This window comes from Vigna angularis, chromosome 3, assembly GCF_016808095.1.
Source record: "Vigna angularis cultivar LongXiaoDou No.4 chromosome 3, ASM1680809v1, whole genome shotgun sequence".
NCBI lineage: Eukaryota > Viridiplantae > Streptophyta > Magnoliopsida > Fabales > Fabaceae > Vigna > Vigna angularis.
Window position 1 is genome coordinate 31,929,814 of NC_068972.1, and position 27,870 is coordinate 31,957,683.

At 33.9% G+C, this 27,870-nt stretch overlaps 2 protein-coding genes across 3 annotated transcripts; both read right to left on the reverse strand.

Annotated features, from left to right (window-relative positions):
• Positions 1-3,763: 3,763 nt before the first annotated feature.
• On the reverse strand, positions 3,764-14,200 carry LOC108319823 (uncharacterized). Of its 2 annotated transcripts, XR_001831320.2 has the most exons (13): positions 13,729-14,200; positions 11,902-11,966; positions 11,095-11,167; positions 10,870-10,888; positions 10,120-10,239; positions 9,486-9,555; positions 9,025-9,068; positions 8,897-8,938; positions 8,625-8,684; positions 8,419-8,486; positions 8,062-8,125; positions 4,069-4,126; positions 3,896-3,976 (listed from the first exon to the last, which is right to left on the reverse strand). XR_001831320.2 is itself a non-coding variant. In XM_017551111.2 (12 exons), exons 1-12 carry the CDS (start codon positions 14,094-14,096, stop codon positions 3,884-3,886), a joined length of 1,080 nt encoding a protein of 359 aa, XP_017406600.1. In that variant the 5' UTR covers positions 14,097-14,190; the 3' UTR covers positions 3,764-3,883. The 2 variants fall into 2 exon arrangements, 1 of the variants encoding a protein (XP_017406600.1); XM_017551111.2 differs by lacking the exon at positions 8,062-8,125 and having other exon boundaries at positions 3,764-3,976; positions 13,729-14,190.
• A 12,397-nt stretch (positions 14,201-26,597) lies between these two features.
• Positions 26,598-27,536, reverse strand: LOC108319817 (protein BIC1). The gene has a single exon (XM_017551104.2). The coding sequence runs from the start codon at positions 27,348-27,350 to the stop codon at positions 26,889-26,891; it is 462 nt and encodes a 153-aa protein (XP_017406593.1). The 5' UTR covers positions 27,351-27,536; the 3' UTR covers positions 26,598-26,888.
• Between the last annotated feature and the right edge of the window lie 334 nt (positions 27,537-27,870).

Sequence of the window (27,870 nt, forward strand, 5' to 3'; positions counted from 1 at the left end):
CTTTTTCCTAAACAAGATCGTATCATTTGATATCTAGAGTAATATTTTGTTTTGAATATCCTCTTTTATCTTAACTTTTTTGTAATAGTAAGAGAAAAACTTAAAAATTCTTGAATGTTTATTCTCTGCTTTGTTTTGAAATTTTATTTGGTTCATTTTTCTTAGAATTTTATAAGGAGTGAAACCCCAAATATTTTATCCAATTTCGTTTTTTTTTTAATTATTCATGCTCTTTGTGTTTTTAATTTAAATGCTACATTTTTACATTTTATTTGTGAAAATTATCTATTTTGGTGTTTTTCTGTTAATTGTAGTTTCAATTAACTATTTACCTTGATGTTGCATGAGGTTTTGTGTTTGAAGGACAATCTCTTTAGTATTCTTTGTTTGTGTGTTTAACTACAAATTAAAAAAAAAGGATAGTGGATCCAATTCCAAAGGAAACAAATATATATTGAAAGAAAAGAAAAAGGAAGCACAAGATTAAAAAAATGTTTTCTCAAGGGTTAAATCAAGTGTTATAAGATGTTCTGGATGTGAACATTGTGTGCATGAAACTCATCAGTGCCCTAATTGGAATGCAAGTCTCATGATTAATGAAGACCTCAAGAACTAAATTATATATTTGGAGGAGGAGGAAGAAAGGACTTTACAAAAATTAAATGCATTGAAAAGAAAAATAAAAGAGGGAAGCTTAAAAGAGCACAAGAGAAAGAAAAGAAAGACTTATTGAAATGGAAGAAAGAGAAAATAGAGGAAAATAAGAGAAAGAAAAGAGAGGGGTGAAGAAAGAGAAAAGAGACAAAAAAGAAAGAAGTGCTTATAAAAATGAAAGAAAAGAGAATAAAGACAAAGAAAAGAAAGAAAAGAGAGAAGCCGAAGAAAGAGAAAAGAGAGAAAAAGAAGACAAAGAAAAGAGAGTGAATAGAGAGTAAGGGAAGAGAAAGAAAATAGAGAATGAAAGGAAAAAGAAAGGAAAGAGAAAGAAGAAAAATAGAGAAAAGGAAGAGAGCATTCTCATTTATTGTTAAAAGAAAGTACTAACTGACATATTTTTGTTTTGCTGCTTAGGGAATATTTTTTATCAAGGAATCATGGCATCAACTATGGAAGGAAGACAAGATGACAAAAAAGGAACACAGAAGCTTAAAACTCAAAGAATTTGTGTTTGATAATATGTTAGTTTGTTTGTCAATTCATTTAGATATTCAAAATCATTCTTTTAGTATGGAAAATTATTTGAAATATATGCACATGAGTTAGCTTGTTTGACCATCTCTAAGCAACTTACGATAATTAAATTCATCCTTATAATTTAATTGTTTACTTGGATATATTCTTTTGATTTTCTTTGACTATTGCATCTTTGATTTAAAATTGTTTCATGATTTTTGCAAGTGGGTATTTGACCTTGGAGATAGACCTTTAAACCTTTTATAATAAGAGATCGGCCTCTTCCAAGATCCAATTCTCATTTTAGTAGAATTTCTACTTTTGATTATTTTATATATGTCTCTTTGATTTATATTTGTGTTTGTGCGTAAGATCTTCTAGAATTGAGGTCGAATTCTCTCCAAACAGGGGAGAATGATAAAGAATCTTAAAGTGGTACGAATTTAAGGACAAATTCTCTTCAAGAAAGAAAGTATGATAGAGGATTTTCTCTTGAACATATATGCGAAGAACTTAGGAACATATGCAATTCAAAGGATCTATGACAAGGTCAAAAATCAAAACATGTCTCTTTGAATCTTATAATGTTCCATAAAGATATAATTTAAAGAACATGAAAGTCATGAAAACAATTAAAAAATAATTTAAAAAATTAAATAAATTTTAATTTTATTTTAATTTTACCGATTGTTAAATTCATTGGACGAACCAATTTGTGTTTATTGGGCGATTGAGCCTCTCTAAACGAAATTTTGCATATGTAATTTTCTATTTCTGTTATTTTTATGTGTTTTGGACTTTATATTTTATTTTGAGTTTCTAGGTTTTCTTAAACTTATTACTATATAAAAAGAGAAAAATAAGAGTAAAAGATGGCTAAAGGACAATGGAGTGATAACAAGTAACTTTGTTTATAGAAATAGACCGACTAGTTGAAACGAAAAACCGATTAACTCATTTGGTGTTTGGCCTTTTACAATTACATACTCAATCTCCAATTGAATTGTTCTATAGTATTTGGTCCATTACACTTACAAATCCGATTTCCAATTGAATGATCAAACACGAAAAACACGAACAAAATCACCTTCTAAAATTACAGTTTTGTCTTGAGGAATCAATTGGAATTTTTTTAAAATGTTTTGTAAATTTTATTTTGAAATTTCCTTAAAAATAAAAAATGTAAAATACTTTGTATTTCTTTCTACAAACCATTTATACTTAAATAATATTATTCTATATTGTTGAACCTTAAACCTAAATACTATGAAAATATTTAATTTTTATGCAAATTTTGAAAGTTAATTATTTTATTTTTAAATTTATTTAAGTTATGATATTATATTTTTAATTTTATTTTGTATAATATTACATATTGTATTACTCTACTACTTGTGTGAAGTTTGGTTTCATATTTATGTAAAATGCCACTTAAAATACTAGTTTAATTCTTTAACTTCAAAACTATGATTTCGGTACTTAAACAATAACTTTGAGGGTGTCTATATATAAAGATACCAAAATTTGATGTAAACACTTTTGATTCATATAATATATGCATCTACATTCTTTGAGAGAGAATTATCTTAGTTCTTTGGATTAAAACTCGTATTCAAAGATTGACATTTTTGTGGTGAATCTTCACTTGACTTATCAATTTGCTTAATTGTGACGTCCTTATCTTTGTCTTACTTGGCATTCTTTGATTTTTTGTTGTTGTACCTCTTAATCTTCATATTTTTTAAGTTCTCTCATGAATATTATAAGATTCAAAGAGACGTGTTTTGATATTTGACCTTGTCATAGATCTTTTAAGTTACAAATGTTCTTCCCAAAGTTCTTTTGATATATGTTCATGGGATAGTCTTTTATCATATCCTCCTTCCTGAAGACAATTTATCCTCAGATTTATAACACTTGAAGATTCCTCAAATGTTAAGCATATCACTTCATCCTCTATCAAACCACCCAGTAATATTTAATCCCACACATGAGATTTATATACCTCAATGTAAAGAAAGCATATTGAAAATTTCACATTAACTATAAGTAATAACAATTTAAAATATATACATAGATACAAACCTCACATTTGGATTCAGTTTTATAAAATTAAATTAAACTTAAAATCTACTTAATATTTATACCATGAAATGATCATATTTTTAAAACCTATATATTGGCCAAAGATTCAAAGACCTTGTGACTGAAAACTTGTCAAAACTTAACAGTGAATTGTTCTATATAGAAAGTGAGGAACAATTAAATTTTTCATTCCGGAAAGTTATCCACCTTATGAGAATTTTTATTATATTTTTTTTTTGAAAGTTATCTTTATTAAACTTTATTGTGCTTGAATCAAGAACATTAGATGAAAAAAATACTAAAGATTAAGGGATAAGTACGAGTGCGAACTATTATAAAATAACATTATATTCTTCTACAACTCAACTTAAATTTTTAATTTGAGATAATATCTTCAGTGTATTTTTTTTTTCAAAATTATATCAAAACTCCAATTTTGTTAAATGTTGTGCAATTTTTCTCTGAAAGCATTACTTTATTACTATATTTGCATCACATGTTCATCTTTAAGTTTTGAAATTTCTATAAAGAGAAAATTTGATTTTACCGTGTTAGAGCCAATAGCAATTACATTTACAAAAGGAAATGAAGGCACATATCATGAGTGTGACTTAAAAACCCTCTGCTACTGAAGAGCGTATGTTGCTCTTAGATACTCGATGATTTCTGCACTTTCAAACATTTCTATCCCAGTGTTTGGATCTTCCAAAAAGGGTACCTGTGTATCATCATTCACAAACCAAATAACATATTATGAAACAACTGTGATTAAGCATAAAGGTGACAAACTCAACCTGAAAATTCAAGTACCTGGAAATGTCCAGTTTTCTGATATAGTATATGTCTCTTTGGGCTACCCCTAGCACAACTGAAATGAAACATTAATGCATAATATGAGTGTGTTAGGACTTGGAAAGTATATGAAAGGAGAAAGAGAGTAGAGAAATAAGGGAGAGGACCTAACTGCTGAGTAGTTAAGGTTAAGGGGGCGGGAAAGGTTTCTATATAAGAGGCCTCTTTTGTAGTTTCGAGTAGTTAGTTACCACTTACATTGTATAGACCGGTTTTGAACCTGGTGAGGGAGGTTAAGCTCCCGGATTCTGGATTGTATTCTTGATTCATTTACTGTGAATATCATACGATTTCTTTACTCATTCTTGTGTTGTGACTCTGGGAGTGTGTTAGAGAGTGAGAGTGTTAGGCTTCTAACCCAGATTCCTAACAAAGTGGTCCGACCTACCGGATCCAAATTGGGAAAAAAATGGAGAGTCGAATCGAAGGAAGATTTAAGGTAATGGAGGGTCAGATAGAAGCGGTGGAACTAGCGATGGATGGAATGAAGGTCTAGACAATGACGTTGCGCCAAGATTCGACGACAATTAGGAAAGACTTGTAAGAAGTCATGCGCTTATGGGGAGGACGGACTCGCGACCAGGAAAGGCTATTGGAAGGGAGCCAAGCATCCGTCAACGATCATCGGAGGGCGAGGTGGGAAGACGAAGGAGGAAGGGAAGGCGAACCTACCGAGGGGCAAAACAGCTGGTGGGAACGGGTGGAGCTACCCATCTTCGAGGGGATCGATCCGCTGAACTGGATCAATCGTGCAGAGAAATTTTTCGAGTTACAAGGGGTATCGGAGGAGGAAAAGGTGCGCTTAGCCGACATCAGGATGGAGGGGAGCACTGGCTACTGGTTTAGAGCCTGGAAGGAGAAAGCCAAGAATCGTTCATGGGATGGTTTGAAGGAAGCCCTGGTGATAAGGTTTGGAACCATTGTTGAGCGTTTGGCGGTATCGAAACAGACGGGAATGGTGGAAGAGTATGTGCAATACTTCAAGACATTTGCGGGACGAACGAAGAGGGTGCCGGACGAGCAACTGTTAGGATATTTTCTGGCGGGATTGCAAGAGGTCATTCGGAATCAAGTCCGACTCCATGAACCGCAGGAATTGATGGTGGCGATGCGTATCGCAAGGGCTGTTGAGGAGTTCCAAGGAGGCGCAAAGGAAGGGAACGGGAGCGGGATAGAAGACCAATCGTCTTGGGGACGAACGAGCGGTGAGGTGACACGGTCCAAGGCCGATTGCTATAACCCAGGCCGATCGAGAGTTGTCGAGCAGTCCGAGGCCAATCACCCAGTTCGATCGGGAGCCTCTAAGAAGGTGGGGTCAATATGGAACACCCTGAATTTGCCTTACTCAGAATTCCAAAAACGGAGAGAGGAGGGAACGTATGTGAGGTGTGGGGGACCGTTCGGTCCAGGCCATCAGTGCCCAGAAAAGAGTCTAGGGATGGTTATTTGGGGGAGGATGAAGAGGTGGAGACTGCGGGAGCTGAGACAGAATTAGACCGCAAGCAAATGAAGATGTCCGCTTTTTCGGTTGGAGGACTCACTCAACCACAAACGATGAAGCCGCACGGTTTGATAGGGGGCCGAACGGGATTGATTTTGATCGACACTGGAGCGAGCCACAATTTCATAGGCAAGAGATTGGTAGAGGAACTGGGTTTACCCATGGAGGATACCCAACCGTACCAAGTGAGCTTGGGGGATGAGCAAAGGAAAAAAACCAACACGAAACGAACGGTTGAAGGCAAGGGGAAAGAACCGAGCGGTAGAAAGGCATGGGAAAGTGAACCAAGCGGTAAAAGAAGTTATTTTACAGGGAAGAATAGGAAACTCCTCACCTTCAAGGAAATAATGAAGACGGGAAGATGGTCTCATAAATTTTGTCTCTTATTTCGACCACCACCCAAGCCTCCAGACCTGAATTGGTGGGCAGTAGCTAGTGGGTTCCCTTCATATGATAACAAGATGATGAAGAGGAGCCATGAGAGCAAGTTTTTCGGTTCCAACCTTGAGGACAAGGTTGTTCTGCAGCGGGGAGTAATGTTAGGACTTGGAAAGTATATGAAAGGAGAAAGAGAGTAGAGAAATAAGGGAGATGACCTAACTGCTGAGTAGGTAAGGGGGCGGGAAAGGTGTCTATATAAGAGACCTCTTTTGTAGTTTCGAGTAGTTAGTTACCACTTACATTGTATAGACCGGTTTTGAACCTGGTGAGGGAGGTTAAGCTCCCGAATTTTGGATTGTATTCTTGATTCATTTGCTGTGAATATCATACGATTTCTTTACTCATTCTTGTGTTGTGACTCTGGGAGTGTGTTAGAGAGTGAGAGTGTTAGGCTTCTAACCTAGATTCCTAATAGTGTGTGGGTATAGTGTAAATGAAAATAGCATGTACGCAACTATGCGTCATAAATCACCCAACCAAGGTGGTGTTATCAACAGTGAAGTGATAACTAAAAGAGAGAAAGCTAATTTAGTGAATACATAGAAGAAAAAATTTACAGAAAAATTGTCTTCAAATGTTGCATCACTCTTCATTTTGTATGATACTTCTGTAGTAGTTAGAATGATAGAGAGTTAGGAAAAAAACTATTTTAAGAGAAGAACTAAGAAAAGTAAATATGAACTTCTCTATTTTCACCAGTCATACAACAAAAGATACAAAGCAGCAGTCTCCTTCCCACTAGATTATTCTAGTTACAATACTCAATCTTCCAAAAACTACCCCTTTTCCTCCTAAGGTGGTCATAACTGCTATCAAGCACCAACCTGTAAAAACTATCTTACTACTATATTTAGTTATTGTTTTTAAACCTGTTATACTAAACATGCAACTCCCTTACTAAAAAATTTGAGCTAAAACACAATGAAGCATATCATTCGGTCTTTTACTGTCATACATCTCTTAGGAAATGTGTTTACTTAATAGTATATGTTGATGATATAGTCATTACAGAAAATGATACTGTTGGAATATCTCAACTGAAGGAGTACTTGTGTAAACATTTTCAAATCAAGGATCTTGGAAGCCTCAAATACTACTTAGGCATTGAAGTAACTCAGCCAAAAGATGGAGTCGTAATCTCCCAAAGGTAATATGCTCTTGATATATTACAAAAAACAAACATGATTATTTGTAGATCGGTAAACAGTCTCATGGACCCAAATCAAAAATTAACGACAGGAGAAGGTGAATTATTCTTCGGCCAAAGATATAGGAGGCTGGTTGGAAAATTGATTTATCCCACTATTACATGCCGAATCTATCTTTTGCAGTTACAGTGGTTAGTCAGTTCATGCAAGCTCCATGTGTTGGCCATTGGAATGCTATGATTCGCATTCTAAGGTACGTCAAAGAGGCTTCTGGGCAAGAGTTGTTATATGAAGACAAAGGAAGCATTCATGCCTTTGCATACTATGATGCAGATTAGGCAGGTTTGCCTATTGATAGACAATCTACTATTGGATATTGTGTTTTCCCTTGGAGGAAACATTATTTCATGAAAAAGTAAGAAATAAAATGTAGTGGCTTGATCAACCACTGAAACTAAATACAGTGTAACGGAGTCACTAACATGTGAACTTAGGTAATGCAGTTCCTTCAAGAGCTTAACTTCTGTGACATCGAGACTATGAAGATGTATTGCGATAATCAAGCTGCTCTCCACATTGCATGAAATCCAGTGTTTCATGAGACAACTAAACATATAGAAATTGATGGTCATTTTGTTCGTGAAAAGTTGTTGACAAAAGAAATATGTATTGAATTTGTTGGATCAACCACCTCACAAATGTGTCGACCAAGTCATTAAGGAGACCTTGGATTGAGTTTATTTGTTCCAAACTACATACAATATTTATGTTCCAGCTTGAGGGAGAGTGTTGAAATAATTAGTAAATCTATGTAATCATTACGACTAAGGTAGGGGGTTGAGTGGTAGATAACCTCCGTACCTAGTTCTCTGTCCAAGTAGTCTAGGATAGTGCTTTTGATGTTTAATCTCCCTATTGTATCAACCTTCAATATATAAATAGAAAACCATGAGAGGGGTTCTTCCAGCCCTCTAAAAATATATTTCTATGTTTTAATCTCAAGTGGCATAAAATGCAGTTTATCGTGCTAAAATTGTAACAATTCTTCATACAAGGGCTAAAGAATAAGATCCAAGAAGGATCCATAAGAAGATAAATGTAGCTGCATAACTTAAAGGTCATGAAATAAGTTCTCTATAATACAACCACCCCACAAAAAAACTAATTCTTATTGGCAATCAATTTGAACAATTAGTTGCTCAGAAACATGGTTTTTACCTGACAAGCAAGTGTGGCAGCTCCAATTCCACAAGTACTTCTCGTACAATCTTGCAGAAAGGAGACACCTGAAAGAAACGAGTATTTCAAATTTAATACTTGGTAAATGGCTACATTATCATGCATACTGATCTTTAGTTTAGGGACTAAAGTCCTGATTCATCAAGTATTATTAGTATCTATGGTTTGTATAATTGTAAACCAACCTCATATGCCCATAATTTAAGTGGTTTTGGGGGGAACTTTGCTGGAGTATAAGTTGTCCCCTGAAAAAAATGGAAGAGTTGTAAATTATAATATGCTTTGCACAGGTAAAAGTGAAATCGCAATGACAACTAAAAAAGGATTCAGCCATATACGCACAAACGAAGCATATGCTAAAAATTCCTTCCATTAACTTGGAAGAAAGGATTAATTTTGAATAAACTTTAGTTAAATATTAATACCCTTAAGAAAAAGGAGAAATGTTGGACAATACCTTCCCGATACGACTAAGCATACCAAGACCAGCAGTTAGTGTCTGCAAAAAAAGATAGCCCTAGATATTAAAATCAACGACGCAATCCAACTGCTGGTGAAAAATCATTGATGGTGTCACGTTCTAACCGTTAAAAATCCAAGTGATAAAGATAAAGGAACTTTTCCATCACCTACATCACAGACAATAAAATAAAAAATAGGATATTTATTAGTTGAGTATGGCCCGCAAAATAAGTATTCACTAAACCATATATGAAAATTTAAGGCTAAAAATGAAACGGAAGTACTTGCAAAATGCTGTAGTGCTTAAGCACATACATGCAATATGCCAAGATGGTTTCTGAGGAAGGTAATAAAACTAAAGAATTACATTTTTTTTACGCTGACAATCGATCAGAAATCGCATTGATATGACTGTTAAAGTATTATTGTCTAAACTTGCCTTCTTTTATGCTTGTAAATGATAAAATACACATTTTCAAATGGTAATTTTTCTCTCCGATATATGTAATTATATTTAATAGATTGAAAAGTATCGGGAAAAGAGACTCCACAGCATAAGCACATTACAGAATATTGAGACAAACCATATTTGTCAACCAAATACCGAATTATGTCATCTGATTCATACATTGAAACACCTGTGTTAGGATCAACCTGCAACCAATAAAGATGAAAAGGAAAAGTATTATTTCTCAGTTCTCACTCAAAGAAACTATGTAATTAATCATCTTGAGGCAGGATAAGGTAAGTGACGTGATATACATACATAACTAACTAGAAACAAAAAAAAAATATATTAACTCTAAGGATAAAATTTGCTCCAGTTTAGATCTGTTTAGATCGATACACATCACTGTATGATGTTTATATGATCCAAATATAAAATGCATTTTATCATATAAAAATGTCTAGTGCAGATCCTCTGAACTCTATCAAACGTAACCATTTCACTTCCGCCTTCTTCCTTTCCAGTAGTAACTGATACCAAGACCCCATTCTAGGCTATATTTTCTTTTAAAACATAAAGCTTCTGAGCCAATTTTCAAGAGGGCCAATGATATAAAATGCCACAAGAACTAGAGAACATCTCTCAGGATAGATTTTGCATTAATTTCATCAAAGCAGTTGCACTTCAATGTCCTCCTTTTTAATATACCCAGAAATCAACAAAAAATATTAGTTTTTTGTTTGATTCAAGTTCAAAGGAATCAATCTTACCATGTAGGGGAACTGCAGTTTACCACCCATCTGAAGAACCTTTGGACGGAAATTTGGACCATTTCTTGGACAAGGATAGAAAACAACATCAAGGTCCAAAATGGCAACAATTTCTCTAACCTGCATGCAGTTCTATATTAGCCCACAACAACAAAGAAGTCTTGCTAATATAAATGTTGAACCACAAGAAAGAGATATGGAGTTGAAACCATGTGAATGTTGAAATAACATCGACTCTTTATTTATATTTGAGAAAGTGAAATCAATACAATAGATAGAGGAGATTTGATATCCTCTAATAACAAAGATATGATACGAAAATAAATAAAGCATACATAATCTAGATATTCCAAATTATAGAGGATTTTCTTCTTATTTCTATAATTATTAGAGCAATACCAAAAGAAAACTACACTAACAATTAGTAAGGTTTTGAAGTTTCAACTTTGTTATTATGCCTAATTTTCTTCCCAATAGATAAAAGGATAGCAATAAATTCTGATAGAGGAACAGGATTAGAGTTTATCCTAAGAGATCACTAAACTCAGTGCTAATCTCCATACTCAAATTCAAGAATCAAACGATATGCACAATGATCATTCAAAACTTCAATGGTAGCATGAGATGATGAACAAATCATGGTAACTAACACTTCCACAATAACTGAAACAAAATTATTTAAAGAGAAAAAATATTCTGATGAAAAATACTCAAAAGAGAAGTATATTTGAATCCTAAAAGTACTCATACCTTTCGGCAAAAGGGACAGCTGCACATGACCCAAGATGGCACATAATCAAAGAACAAAACAGCACTTGGAATTAGTGAATTCTGTAGTGCAGCAAGTAAAAACTCAAAGACTAATGTAAAGGTGCAAAGGCGAAACAAGAAAGCCAGTTATCTAACTATGCTTCGGGAAAAGATAAAAATAAGGAAGTATTTAATCCATGCATGACTGCAAAGAGAGTAAAGTACCTCTCAAATTCATATATCTCAATATACTTCTCTGGGCGAGGACCTAATTTTGATGTTTCTTTGATCGTAATGCCTGAAATCATACTACTCATGTTAACATGAAAAATAAGGAACAAGACTGGGAAAGGAAGGGGGGATTCTGGAACTGTCGAGCATAAAGATGCTGCTATGAGATAGGAATCTGACACAATAAAAGTGTAAAGATACTAACAATAATAATAACCTTATCCCACCAAGTGAGGTCAAGGACATGGATCATGAAAGTCCATTGGAATGGTAAAAATAAAATTCAGGCTTATCATTCACCTTTAATAATTTTTTCCTGTGCCCTGCCCTAAGTCTCATTTTACCCCTTTTCATAGGTCTAAAAGCCATGTGACATACTCTCCTCACCAAGTTAAAATGCCCTCCACTCATTTTAAAAGTGCAAAATAAGCACTTTCAGTCACAAAAAAATAATCTTTCAGTTAAAGCATGGAAGATACATGGGTGTAAGTTTATTTGTGAACTTTATAAGCAGTGCCTCTTAAGAGATATGTAATATTTTAACTATCAATATTTCTTTACCAGTAAGATGGTTACAGAGATCTTTCTTTAGATTTTTTTCACACACAAACAAGTATTTATATCAAAGTTTTGAGGGAAAACTAGCCAAATTTTTGTATCCTTTAGATCTTTTCACATATAGACATGCATAGGTAACCCTTGTTTTGTTTTCTTTATATGTCTCAGTTGCAAGTTAGCCACATAATTATTGACTCTGGTATGCAAAATAATGAGCAGTAAACATAGAGAATGAGATGTTACCATTAAGTTCCAAAGCATATTGGTCCGGAGGAATTTCATCCTTAGAAACAACTGAAAAAGAATACCTGTCAATGGCACAACAAAAGCATAAAAGTTTGAAATTTCAGCCAGTATCTTGATATATTTTCACATATAACACAGTCCTTCTAGAACACCCAAAATGACCTGCACAAAATCTGCAGTCTGCCTCTAAATATGTTGGATAGGTTTTCAGATAGTGCTTTGGCTTACATATACAACTATACACTGAATCTAATATATAAATCATTCATGCATACAGTAAGACTACTTTACAATCAAAAGGAAGGAAAACTTCAAAATGAAAACAAGACATCTTAATTATGGTCTTATAGTTGTTTGAACAAAAATAACCTTTACTCCATGGCCCCACACATACACAATAAATTACAAAAAAAATATTTAATTATGCGTCTGGTCCATATACCTGAACAAACTTTAATTTTTTTGAGTCCCTACATTTGAAACTATTAGTTTTACACCATGCCTATTAAATACAAAAAACGTATGCACTGTTTAATCTGTTTCAGTCTTTGTCGTCAAAAGTTATTTAGACTAAACCAAATTATAGAGTTTATGTCCAAGGACTAAAACAAGTTAAAACAGTATGTGTAGGGACTAAAACTATTAGTCCCTATAACTATACAGATTTTAATTTTAAGTCCCTACACTTTTAACTATTCGTTGTACATCTTGCGTATGAAATATAAAAACGTATTCACTGTTTAATCTGTTTTAGTCTTTGCTGTCAAAAATTATTTAGACTAAACCACATTAAATTTATGTCTAAGGACTAAAACAGGTTAAATGTGTATTGGTAGGACTAAAACTTATATTATACGGGTATAACAACAAATTGATAATTTAACCTAACAAAAAAATTGTTCCTTTGTAATACAATGCTTTGAGAAGTGAGGTTCCTTTCAAATGACTGATCTAGCTTAAGGTTCATCTCCTAATTAAGTTCCATACTTTAAGTTCCATACTTAACTATTGAGTGTATTTGGTGACTTTATGCACCAATCTCATGACAGATTTCTGAACATAAAATCTTTCAAGGGAAGTCAATTCCACTAAGTCTTTCACTGTATCACGATCCTTCTTTCACCAAAAAATATAGCGATCCTTCTATCACAAGAACCATAACACAACACCATCAGGTCAGATTCTTCTAACAGTTCTCAAATCTTTCTTACTGAAACAGCAGTTATTGTCTATACAGCCAATTAGCTGAATTTTTCTCTGCATTGAACTATGTTAAGAACATCACACAAGCACACAACTAACTCAAACCATTGATTTTATTTTACAACCACTCTTCCTATGCAGTTACTTTACTTCAATACAATATATCAAAATCTCTGTCCACGTAATTTTATGCAAAAACCAGATACGGACTACGAAGTGAAACCCGTAAGCGTGAGTTGGAAAATATTTTTTTAAAAAGAAAATCAACTTTGAATTTCCATGTCAACACCCAAAAGACTAAGGACTTGTTTGAACCACTTCTTCCATTTTTGCTTTAAAACCTGTTTCCCAAAACAAGTGTTTTAAAAACCAAAATACGGAATCAGTTGGGGATGTGTTTTCATTCCCTTCTTGAAGTTGAGACAAATCTTTCGAAAGAAGAAAAAGGCTCATGGGAGGAAACACTTTGAACTGTTCTGAAGCAGTAAGCAAACAAATTTTAGATAACAGAAAACCAGCAAACAAACATGGCCTTAGAATCAAGGTACGCTTGAGGAAAAACTGAAAACAGAAACGTGCAAAAGAGAAACAAATATGAAGAAAAGGCGTACTATGGTTTACCCAGAAACGAAAACTCCAGTGGCAAAGCGAAACAGCAAAGGAAGCGCCGCTCCAAGCACTTCACCGATCTTGTCAGGTCTGACGGCAAAGCGTTTAGGCTCTGGGGGCTTGAAGTTGGGGGGAGGAACAATTGTCACCGACGAAGCTGAAGAATAATCGGTTGTTGGTCCTTCTTTTTGGCTACTCACAGAAGTGGAAGAAGAGGTTTCGGACATGGCACGTATGTAAGAGCTTCTACTGGGTAGTCTCCTTTTGGGGAAGCAAATAAACCCAGAAACTGGGAATTGGGAGAGACTCAAAGCTGCAGACATAGCCATGAGTTTTGAAAAGGTACACTTCACCCAAGTTCCTCCAAAAAAAACAACCATAGTATGGTTTTTTTTGAGTTTGTGTTGGGTAAATATGGTGGCTTTGATGGTATTTGATTGGCTAATGATACTTCACAATTGGCACTGAAGCAGAGCTGGCAGATTCAGAAGCACTCGACGCAAAATATCTATAGTGGATTGTCCATACAAAGTACATATTATGATTTTTTTTATATATATTTTTTAGTCTACTGTAGCATCGTGTAGCCAACGTGTTCGACGATATTTCACTCACTTTTATTCTCTATGGTAAATGGATTTTTTTTAATAATAATAAATTAAGCCGAAGGATTATGTTATTTCTACCAAAAGAAATTGCCTTAGTAAAGTGGTAATTGATCTTCGCATGATTCACAGAGAAATTAAATTATTAATTTTGAATTCCATGTGGTTGGGCAAGTTTCTAACCGGACAAAATTATATAATAGGCCGGTGGGTTCTCAACGGTTAGATCAAAATATGTCGCTAAAAAAATTTTTCTTCTCAATATTTTTCAATGGACTGTGATATTTTAACAACTTTTTGAACAATTTTTTGACAATAAATTATGTTAATATTTTATTGGTCTGTTTGACCAATCACAATATACCACCAGATATAAAAAAGTTATCAAAAAAAGTTGTTAAAAAATATTTTTCTTTTTCAATTACGAATTTGTGATTTCTATGTGTAAGAACTTCCTATTAATATGCTTTTCTTACTTTCTCACCATTGGTTTTGCTTAAACATACTAGTTTTGGAAGGAATTAGTTAAAAGATCAAGGTGTGTAAAGTTTAAAGCTAAGTAACTCATTTACCGAATGATAGTTTTTTTTTAATATTTAATGCTTGCTTTAGTTTTATATTATATAATTCATAAACTTTTTAGATTGAGTAATCCAAAACTTGAAAAATAGTATTATAAATTACTTAATCTAAAATATAATTGTAAATCCATTTTTGTAAATAATATATTGTATTAACTATTTTTTTTATGAGAGATGAGTTAACATTAGGTTTAAACCCTCTTATGGTCCTCATATTTGTAGAAAAATCTCAAGTGCGTCCTTTTGTTGAAAACGGTTTCAATTAGGTTCTAATTTTTGAAAACGGTCTCAATTAGGTCTTAATTTTTGAAAATTTGAGTCAATTAAACACTTTTCATTATGTGTTGATAGACGGCGTCAAAATCTGCATATGTGGTGATGCTGATTTGGACGAATTTATTATGCGGAAATCAATAAGAGTATGCCACGTTGCAGCCCCCTTTCCCTCCAAAAAAATTAGGGTTCCTGATCAGGCAACCTACTTCTCCCCTGTTGCTAAACCAACTACGCGTACACCACCCTCGACATCTTCACTGAAACACAAACTAACTCCTTTGTTGCCCCTCTCTCCACGAACCTCTTCATTCTGCATCTCTTCCCCCTCTAACTCTTTCTACCATAACTCCATCAACAAACTCGTTGCAATAAATTCCTAATCTAGGGAAGCACCATTCTTTTTCCCCATGGGTTCGTGGACAACCCCAACCCTTGGGCGTTCTCTTCTTCTCCTTCGTTTTGATCTTCTATCTCGTGCAAGGAAAGTGATCGTGATAGCACAACCAAGCGCCGTTTGTGGTGGCTCGCGACAGCGTGTTGAGCGTTCTTCTTCTTTCCCCTATTTTCTTGCATTGTTTCGTGTCGCAAAGGGGGAATCTCTTCCCTCTTCTCTTTCTGGTTATGTTCTGGTTGTAGGGAGGAGGATGCAAAACCGGCGGCTTAGACGCAATGTTCATCATTCGTGGCCAGTAGGCGTGTCAGCGACAATGTTTCTACGACGACGAGGGTTTTAGTCCTCCAGCGTATCACGACGTGAGGCTCTCTGTTTCGATTGGGGATTTTTGGGATTGTTCATCGAGCTTCTCTACAGGTTAGGGATTTGATATTGAGTTTTCTATGAATTTGGGAATATCTGCTGCTCGCGTTATAAGTGGGTGGTGGAAGGAGTTGAGGTTTTATGTTCTGGTTTGGCTGGTCTGTTGTTGTGTTGAGATGATGCAAGGACTGATTGTAGACTATGGTTGAATAGGGTTTGCCGTGATGGTGAAAATGGTGACTGGTGGCGGTAATGGACCTTTGGACTGATTAAGTTTTAGGCCTAATTTGAAGATAAGTAAATCCCTAATGTGAAGATAACTAAAACCCTTTTCCATGTCATAATGTCTTAAATTAAATAAAAATTCCACATAATAAAACACTTTGACATCAGTGTATTAATTGTGCAATACGTCAGCATCTGTTAACGCCATCTATAAAGACTTAACGGAGATGGCTTAATTAGCTTAATTTTTCAAAAATTAGGACCCAAGTAAGACCATTTTCAACAAGAGGACCCGCTTGAAATTCCCCTACAAATACGAGGACGATCCGATGGTTTAATTTTTAAAAGTATATGTAAAGATTTTTTTAGGTTAATTATATTTTTTATCTCTACACTAAACTGGTTTTGGTTTTAGTTTCTATTTCAAAGTTTGATCCTCTTGTATTCTTATACTTAAGAAATACATAAATTTAGTCCAAGTCCTCAATAATCAATGATGTTATTTTCTTTTTGACCTGACAAATAGTATGTCACATCAACATTTTATTATAAAACACGTGACAAATTATTTATCATACTTCATCTTTATCAAAGGACTTTTTCGTCCAAATCTTCATCATCGAGGTACTCATCCTAACTCCCTGATATACTCCATTTCCAGCACCATCACCCTTCATTCATGACCTCCACAACGCTCTACAACAAACCTGACTCCCAACATTATATCCTAACTCTCCAACATTCTCCATTTCCAACATCATTAACCACATCACCCTTTGACACCAAATTTTTTAAGGACTAAAAACAACATAAATCCAATGAACTACTATAGGCATTAAAGTGCCTAACATCTCATCAAAAATCCCAAATTCATTCTACGACGCCAGATGGAGGAAAAAAACAATACTTTTCATTGATTTGATTTAACAATCTCCCACAAAACCCAAATTTTGTATCAATATCATACAATTAAGAAAGAATAGGATCAACACCAGATAAATAACCCTAATTAAAAATTGCAAAACAGAATCCCTTACTCGTCTTGTTCCTCCAACACCAAATGATTAATTGGTTTAGCCAACAAGGTGAGTCTCCCTCTTCTCTACAAGTTTTGAAGTCAAAGGTGCAAACTTTTTCACTAGGTTCTAAAAAAAAGACACCCATTTAACAAAAATCTAAAGAAAATGTAAAACTAATAAGTAGGTGTTTCTGATTCATTCAACCTGGCCCTTAATTCATCTCATGGAAAAGAAAAAAAAGGAGAATTAGAGAGAAAGTAACTTCTAGGGAAAGTTGAAAGCCAATAGAGACAACAAAGAAATCTCTTTCTACTTATTTAATTTATTTTTACCTCATACCTTTTTTTTTTACTTTCACATTGAATAGTAAAATCAAGCTATGGTTTCCCTTTCTAATTAATTGAATTTAACTATTCTTTGATTTTCTATGGGAAGAATGAATGTTGAAATTGTATATCTTTCTCAATAATGATAAAATTGTATCTCATTATTAAGTTAATTTTGATTTTTCAATGGAATTAGAGAAGGTGAGAAAATTGGTGATGGAGAGGAAGGGTGGAGATGGTGGAGGAGGGAAAGAAAGATGAACATGAAGGTGAGAAAGGAGAATAATGTGGTTGGAGAAGTGGAGAAGGGAAAAAATGTAAATAAAAAAAGAAAAAAAAAGAAAAAGGCCAACACATGTAACTTAAAAAAGGACACATGTCCAAAAATGAATGGTTGATGTAGCACATTATTTGTCAAGTAAAAAAAATTAATGTCATTATAGTTGAAGGACTAAAAATATAATTTACCCTTTTTTCCATAACATTATTTTTGTAAGGTATCCTTGTTGTTGAAAAAGTATGGTTAATACCTTAGCTTTTGCAAAAGGCTTGAAAGCTTTCAATATTTTTTTGAAGATTCACCATATGGCCTATGGCCTTTAAGGGAGATAGAACATCAACAAGACTTGATTCCAGGCCACACAAAAATAGGTCAAGCTATAGGTCTTCCACCTTCACTATCTATCATCGACGCGCCATCATTTCCATCATTCATTGTGAGGGGGAGTTTGTTTCTATGTGGTCCAATCTAGTTCCTACAGTCTATCAATGTCAACCACTATAGACCATCATCCGTTACTGATGACAATCTAGTTCCTACACTTTGTTGTTGTCTGCCACTCTTGGCCTTCGTCCACTACTAATGGTAATCTTCTTTGTCAAAGTCATCATATAGTTGAAGTTTTGCGGTAGTCCATCGGTGTCCAATATTATTCTTCATAGTTGTTATTAGTTGTTTGTCGACCTCGATTCACACTCTTTCTCAATTGGATGTCAATTATGCATTCCTTAACGAAAATTTTTAAGAAGAGGTTTACATGGAGTAACCTCCCAGATTTGTTGCTCAGGAGGAGTCTTATGAGTTTGTATTTCATCTTCTATGTTGTCTTCACAAGTCATTAACAATTTGATGTTATTCGAGTGCAAAGTAGATATTTTTACTAAGTCTTCATTGATTTTATTAGTAACAAGTTTGGTATATGATTTATATGCACCAACTTCTGGGGGAGTGTTAGATATATTATTCCTTATTTGTAGGCTTATTCCATATTTCTTTTATTATAAATAGAGTACTCTATGTGTATATTTAACCCAAGAAAAATTAATCTCATACAAATTTTTCACTCTATTCAACACCATGAAAAGAGTTCAGACTTTAATAAAGCCCCTCTTCTAGAGCCAATTGTACAAACAAGAAGTATTCTAAAATCTAATAATAGTAAGAAGCTATAAACTTGGTAGAGAATGTTAGACACCAATTTATACTCTAATTCACAAACCAATTATAATTTTGTATTAATAATAGATACTATTCTAGATACCAATAACTTTTGGTTTATAAAATGGTGTTTAACTTAATCAATATAATGACTAACTTTTTTTCCCTTTAAATTGGTTGTTATTTAATGATTTTCTTGTAGTTCTAATGACATATAATAAGTGATTAAAAGATGTTAAAAAACTTTTAATTTTACTTAAAGCTTTTTATGCCATAAGCTTAATAGGAACAATGTTCATTTTCATTTAGCACACTAAAATATTGTCAAACCTTGTATTAATTAAATGACGTGTTTCTCTATCTACCAAGCAAAACCTTACGATCTTTTATACCAACCTTTTCTTGTAAACCCTTTATCCAAGAGTGATGCATTCCAAATAATACTCAAGTTTTAGCCATAAGTGATTGTGTTCCAAACAATACTAAAGGTTTAGCCAAAAGTGGTTGTGTTCCAAAAAATACTCAAGTTTTAGCTAGGAGTGAGATTATGTTTCAAATAATACTTTAAGTTGTTGGCCAGAAGTGGTTGTTATTCTAAAAAGTGTTTGGGTTTTAGCCAATAGTTACTTGAATTTTAGCTAGGTATGGTTGAATGTTCAAATATTACTCAGAAATGTTTAGCCAAAAGTGACTAATTCAAAGTGTATATTCATAATGTAAATCTTCCTTTCCTTAAGCTTATTTAAATTTCATGTTATACAATTTGCTCTACCAAAGATGGTGAGCTTTTAAAATGCTAAGTTTTTATAAACATTTTTTATAGATAGTTTGTCACATTAAACATTTGTGTCCGACATCACTCTATTGGACTTTTCTTTCCCTTCTTATATATCTGATTCTTTTTTCATAAAATTAGATACATAAAAAACTTTGAAAGATATATGATCATTTATTTGTCTTCAGTATTGTAAAGAGTCTCTTTCCCTTCTCGTTGCTGGTTCGGTCTCGCAAGGAGGGAGGCGATTTCGCGGCAAGGGTTTTTGATTTTGGGATTCTAGGTTTCTGTTCTTCTCTGCAGATGGGTGGCCTAAAGTTGGGGTTTCTGTGCTTGCAAATTGTTCTTGCAATTTGGGGGTTAGGGTTTGTGAATTGGGATTTGAGATTTGTCTATTTCTGGGTTTGGTTTGATTTTGCAGGTTGAAGTTGCCTAATGATGATGAATGGAGGTTGAACGGGGTTGCGCCATAGAGACGAACATGGAGGTTGGCGACGACGCTAGGTGGTGATGAACGAAGCTTCGTGATGGTGCGTCAATGGAGGTTTTTGGTGAAGAAGATGAGTGCAACGACTTTTGATTGGGGTTTTTCTGATTGCACGTCTGTGTTGATGGTGGTGGTGCAAATTAAGGTTTGATGACGGTGGCATTGACGGTGAAGATGATCAGCGCTGGTGCTAAGTTGCGGTGATGGCTGCCGGAGGCGCATGGTAAGTTCGTTGTGGATGGTTGCCGACTGGCTATGATCATCAGGCACAATGAGAATCTTAAGAGACAAGAGAGGAACATATATATACTTTTGGTGATTCAAAAGGGAATCTTCAAAACAGAGAAAAGATGCGAGTGGAAAAGGCACTTCGACAACTTTATGGCTGTTTCTTCTACGGATTTCCAAATGGGAAATCCGCGGCTGATGTGTATGATAAAATCACTGGTAATATTAATACGTATATGTTGTTCTGGAATCAAAGTTATGAATGTAAAGTTTTATACTTGTGGATATATACTTCCTGTAATCTTCATCAGCTTTTTAATTTTTAATGAAGTATTGAGTAGTTGCTATTTATTTTTGCAGGCTACACTTAGAATAATAGTAGTTATTATATAAAAAATCCTGGTCTCCATGATTAGTGAGTTGTTTGGGTTATCTCAAACAAACCTCTAGTTATATGTTCTCCTTTCTTTTTGTATAATGGTTGGTGTTATGATGATAACATGTATATTGTTGAACAATCCATTCAAAACAGAAGAGAAATGTAAACTCCTGCATCTTCAAATGGAGTGGAGTAAAATGGGTTCTCATTCAACTGTGCAAGTCCTTGTGATTATTTCTCAACAGTTGGGTAATTGGTCTACATCTTAGCTTCTCTGGGAAATCAGAACTATGGTATTATGATGTGATTGGACAGGCTGGCTCATAAATTTTGAAGCCCCGGTGCTAGTTTTCCTTGCAATATTATATTGGACATATTCGGAAAATGTTTTTACTCTCTGCTGTAGACATGAATTTCTTAGTCCATTTGGTTTGGATGCAGAACTTAAAAATGCATAAATATTTTTTGTTTAATGTCTGTATTTGGTAGTTGGGTATTAGCGAGAGAGGAGTGATCCCATCACTAATTACTTTTTTTCTTAACTTCAAAAGGACAATTGAAATGTTATTACTATATGATGGCTTATAGAATCCAAACCATGCTTGCGTACTTGCGCGATGTTATTACTTTCTTCATCTGTGGTATGATTTAAGTCATTTATATTGGACACATTTTCGTTATATTTCTACAATTAAGAAATATTTTTAAATTGTTTTTTGCATATTATCCAAGAATTAATAATAAGTTATTGAAATCTAAGAGGAATGCGCATGAACAGGAGTGAGTGGTAAGAATCATGATGCTTTCACTTTTTACTATGGATATATATATATATATATATATATATATACTTATTGTAATCTTCATCAGCTTTTTTATTTTTGATAAGTATTGAGTAATTGCTATTCATTTTTGCAGGCTACTCAAAGATCTGGAAGACCTATCAAATCAAATCAATACGTAACAGGCTAGAGACCCAATTACATCATTTGAGATGATGGACAAAGGCTTGATCTCATATATTAAAAAAAGTAAAACAAGTAAAAAAAGTAAAAAAAGCAAGTAAAAAAAGTAAAAAAGGCTTTATCACCATTTGGACCTAAGATATAAAAATCAAAAAAGTAAAAAGAAAACGTTGTACTATCTCGGTTAAGAAGGAACCAAGGCAAAAAGTCCTTAAAAAAAACAAAAACTCTACTGTTTCGGTTACTTGTGAACCGAGGTAAAATCCTACCCCTTTTTGCTTCGGTTCTGAACCGAGGCAAAAAGCCTACCCTTTTTTGCCTCGCCTATATATGCCTCGGTTCAAGAACCATTGTCTATGGACGAAAATAACCGCTGTCGTTTGTAAGATCCTTGAAAATATTAGTTAGATACTAAAAAAAAAAAAAAAAAAAAAAAAAAAAAAAAATTAGTGAATAGTAAATTGTGAATAGTAAAACGTGAATAGTAAAAAAAAAAAAAAAAAAAAAAAAAAAAAAACAAAATTATTTTTGGAAAGGATAAGTGTTACACGTAGCTTTGAGATCAGAATTCACCAATTTGCAAATAAAAAATTATTTTTGTAATAGTAAAATGAATAAAAAAATGAATAGTAAAAATGAATAGTAAAAATGAATAGTAAATTTTTTTACTATAAATAGCCAAGGGGGGAGGCTGGAAATTTACACCAAAATTCTAGAGAAATTGTGAGAGAAGAGAGTTGGAGTAAATTCTAGTTGAAGAGGAGAAATTCTGGAAGTTTCCGGAGAACGGTTTGAGAAGAGGAAACTAAGTCTGGAATAGAGGTAAGGGGAGCTAACTTTGAGTATTTCCTTTTGTATTATCTTGAGTCTTGAATATGCTATATTTTGCTTTTGTCTGATCTTAAATCTTGAATATGGAGTATTTTGTTTCTGTATGATCTTGAATTTTAAATGAGAGTATGCTTTGGTGTTGATATCCAGGTGTGATAGTTGTAAAATGTGATGTTGATTATGTTATGTCATTTGTATGTTATTAGTTGTTTATTTTTGTATCTTGGAAGGATTAGAAATTGTCTAACCGGCTCTGCCAGATTCAATTTCTTGTTTCCCCAAACCTTGTATTGCTTTCCTTATTTATTTTTATTGTATTTTGGAAGGATTAGAAGTTGTCTAACCGGCTCTGCCAGATTCAACTTCTTGTTTCCCCAAACTATTTATTGCTTTACTTATTTATTTTATTGCATTTTTGGAAGGATTAGAAGTTGTCTAACCGGCTCTGCCAGATTCAACTTCTTGTTTCCCCAGACATGTTAATGTTCGTGTTATTTAATTATATTGTATTTTTGGATGGATTAGAAGTTGTCTAACCGGCTCTGCCAGATTCAACTTCTTGTTTCCCCAGAAATTTTATTGTCTTATCTATTTTTTTATTGCATCTTTGTGGAAGGAGGAGAAGTTGTCTAACCGGCTCTGCCAGATTCAACTTCTTGTTTCCCCTAAATTTTTATATTAATATTATTTTGATGGTAAGGGCAACTAATTATTTTTGTATGAATTTATAAATATACGAATGTTGAACTGGTGTTCTCTCGCGAAACTGTTAAATTGTACATGTTGAGATGCGATGAATTTATTGAATGAGTTTGTTGGCTGAAATTGATCTTGTTGGAAGGTCTGGAGTAAGGGTTCGGTAATTGCTTATATATGAGTATTAAATAGATATACAGATACTGTTTTGAGGTTGTTGTGAGAGGAAGTAAAAATATTAAAATTAGGTATTTTAGATTTAGAGCATAAGACAACAAGGTAGATAAATTAAATAAATAAATTGATTAATTATTGAGGGCCTCCCTTTGTTGGTAGGATAGAGGAACCTTAAAAACCTGAGTTGGCACATCCCTGATCATAGAGCAGCCCTGGCCTGGTCCAGTCAGTTGTGACTAGTCATATGTGCTGGCGTCGAAGGTGAGTTTGATGCGTTCAGACATCTGGGTCCTCTCCGGTGACCAATTGGAGTAAAAGAAAAAAAATCTCTACTAGGATGAAAACAAAATAAAATAAGTTGATTATAAATGCATAATATTATCATGGTAAAAATTTCATATATATTTTATTTATTATTACATTGAGCCTAGACTTTAATATGTAGTTCCTACGATATGTGGATATATTTTGGTTGATCCATGATCTTTGTTTGGTGAAAATATATTGAGTTATACTCGTTATGGGCAAAATGAGTTTATAATATGAAGCATAATATATGGTAATATGTTTAATTTATTGATACCAAAACGGGTTATTATGAATTCTTGATTAAAGAATGAACATGACTGAGTTAGGTGGATATGAGGGTATGAATTGTTGGTTTTATGAAATGTTAGAGTGGATATGAGAAATCATTACTTATGAAATGATGTTTACTACCGGGAGTAGTATGTTCGAGTTATACCATAAGAGTTTGGTATGAGCAAAGTAACACCTGAGGTTTATGAAAGCAGGCAGAAAGTGGTCTGACCATAAGGCTTTGACATAAACATATGATTCGTAAGTTATATAGAAGCAGGCAGAGAGGGGTCTGACCATAAGGCTTCAGAAAGTAAGACATAGTATATAAGTGAGGCTTAAGGAAGCAGGCAGAGAGCGGTCTGACCATAAGGCTTCATGAGTAAGCATGGTACACTTGTAAGATTTATGGAAATGGGAAAGATGAATTTGATAATGATGAATTAATGACATCGGAATAATGATATTTTATCAATTGCAGAAATACATGATTATAATATTTTTATTACACGTTTAATGATTTTATGATAAGGTTGGCTTACCCTTATTTGTTTGTACTATGATCATATAACTCATGTTATATGTGATTAGATAATATTGCAGATGCGGTTGAACAAGCTTAGAGATGAGATAGATGCGGGGAAAAACTTTTAGGGATTTTTGTAAAAAGAATAAATTTGTATTGGGAAGATTATGTTGTGTAAAACTTATAAGTTGAAATTTCAATGGTGAAGACTATATTGTTTAAAGTTTGTAAGTTTGGTATTGTACTTTGGATTAAATGAAATAAAGTTTGAATGTTTATAAGAGATATCAAATTAATTTAGTCTCTACTATCAGTAATACCCTTTAAAATAGTAGGGTGTTACATCGTTTCTCTTGACTGTACTAGTGAACCTCTAATCCAAAAAATATCCTCCAATAAAGGTTTAACGAAACAACCAAGAGATGCTACCAACCAAGTACCAAATCCTCGACCAGAAGCACTACACCAAATTGCTAGATTACCACCCACAACCAAATACAAAAAGCAATTAACTTCCACCAACCACCAACACAACTTTAAGACCTACACAAAATACAACATGAGATAAAAAAATTATCACAAATAAACTTCACTCACACTAACCACAAACTAACCTACACCTCATTAACAAACACCGCCTTCAAGCATAGATCCTCCTCCTCCACCAGATTCAGAATAGATCCACCTCCTCCACCAGGTTCACAACATCCACTATCCTTGACAACCACATCCTATGGGAACCAAAGATCCACCACTAGTGTTTGCTTCAGACGTTCACCACCAAAACAACCACGTCCACCTCTACCTTCCCTTCATAACACCTGCACCATACAAAACTGGGTTAGACCTGTCATTGCAATGTTCATCGCAACTCCATGTAAAGTTTTGAAGGTCTTGTAACCGAATACAAAGGGTAATAATTGGTTACCCCTCTATTGGAATTGATTACGATGTGCATTGTTCATGTTATTGGAAAGCACACGTAATTGTTCCAACTTGTCATAAAATGTCCAATAAAAGTAGTAAATTTCGTGAGTATTTATATGACATAAAAATGTTATCAAAGTACTCACTTTATTAAGAGACATATATGAAAAGTTTGAAAGCATATATGAAGAATGAAGAATTAAGACCACGGTTTCTAATAATGAGAAATACATTACGGAAGAAGTATTGAGTTGTTAGGAAGTCATTAAATCATAAGTAAAATATTTTAGATCTTTTAGTATCAAAACCTTATTGTGTTATGATGATATATGTTACAATTAAGACAACAGTATAAACCTATCTTCTCTAACATAGTAGTTAGATTAGTCATTGTTACCATATTAGGTTATTTGGGTTAAATAAGATAGTTTCATTTAAACTTTAAGTATGTAATATATATATATTTTATTTTATATCGTATGTCTGAAGTAGTAAACGACTATGTATCGAATTGTGGGGAATTGTTTTACAAGTTTTCGTTTGATAACAAAACAAACAAATTTTTCAGAAAACAACAACAAATATTTATACCGATTATGACCATATACTTGACATAAATCATCGTTATTTAGCTTGATTATTGTCATTACATCTAGAAAAAAACTTCTTTTTGATATGTAATTTTGACGCATTGGTGATTGTAAAGATTTTTGAATTACAACTTTAAACAGACAGATTTCAGGTTGAATAGATTGTTTGCTTATATTTTCTTAAATCGCCCCTGTATGGCTTGAATCCCTCAACTACCTAAATCAAAACGATACATTCACAATCGTTTATACATAAACATCGTTTATCAAGCATAGGAAGCTTTAAAACATTCACAATCAAATTTTGTCGAAAAGAACAAGTCATAGAACTTATTAATTAGTCTAGTATTTATTTTGATAGGAACAAATTAATAAATAAACAAATGAAGGTAATATTACCTATGATGAATTAGAAAATTGTCGAAAAAATAAGAAGGTAAAGCTCGTGGATTAACAAATTAGTAGAAGCTAAAGATATAAGGAAAAAAAAACAATTCAACAAAACACAAATAGGTGAATTATAATTGAACTAACGTGATTTGTACACTAGTTTAAGGTTCTGGATTTGGGAAGTGGCTTTAGAATTTAACTTTTGTAATGTATCTATCAAACGGTTAATAAATAAAAACGCAGGATGTAATAATGTTTACATATCCAAACCAACGGATAATACAAACATCATGACGGATGAAGGATTAACAAAACATTCATATCATAACCAATAACAATACATGGTTCTTCTCACTGAATGAACTGAATAATCCAATTATATAAGCCACAAGAATTCAACACCTGTTCTCGATTCTTATCACACCCGATGTGGCCCTTCGACCTTCTTCCACCAAAGCCGTTCGTGCCATCACTATTCTGCTCGGAACCAAAGGAGCATCGAATGCTGTGCAGTCAATCCAATCCTTCAAGAGATCCTCTTGACCCCATATCTCAGGAATCCAAACCCTCCCAGAAACTTCAACTCTATGCCTCTTCAACCTCTCACGACCACTAGCTTCACCTTCAACGGTTTTTCCTTCAGCAACACTGTCCAATGCAGTTTCCATCTTCTTCTCGTGGGGTTTAGAAGTTTTGTCACTCTTCTCTTGGTGTTCTTGACCCATCTTTCTGTCATCGGGGGGGAGGGGTTTCTTCGGTTTTGATGGCTGATGAGGAGTAATCTGGTTGTCAGATTCAGTTGAGTAAGAGGGCTGAGACATTAGAATGGTTTTCTCTTTCGTGCAGAAAAGGGACATAGCATACAATGTAAGAGAGTGTTTTTGTTGGCTGTTTTTGGTGATTCTGTGTGCTATGGCTGTGGTAATGGTGGTGTTCTTAGTTTGTGTACTGCAATCTTGTGTGTGTGGAAAGAAGATTTTGGAGAGTGGTGGGTGAAAAAAAGCAATGTAATGGGTGGGAAATCAGTTCACACGTCACCCACTTGGAGACTCTTGATTTGTATGGTAAGTGACAAAGGTACGTGTCTTTTTTATGGTGGGATTCTAATAATGTGTGGCTTGGTGTAGCTAGTTATTGCTTGAAAAATACAGAAAATGACCAATAGAGGGAAAAAGCTAAATACAAAAATGAAAAAGAAAAAAGAAGAAGAAATAGAGTGGAAGGGGGTGAGCGATTCAACTGGATGGATTTTTTTGAAGGATTGTGAGGTTGATGTTGATCTGCGAAAACAGTGTTGAATACTATTCTTGCCTTTCATTTCAATCAATGAGGATGCAGGATTTGATTTTGGTAGGGCAATGTGCTTATCACATATTC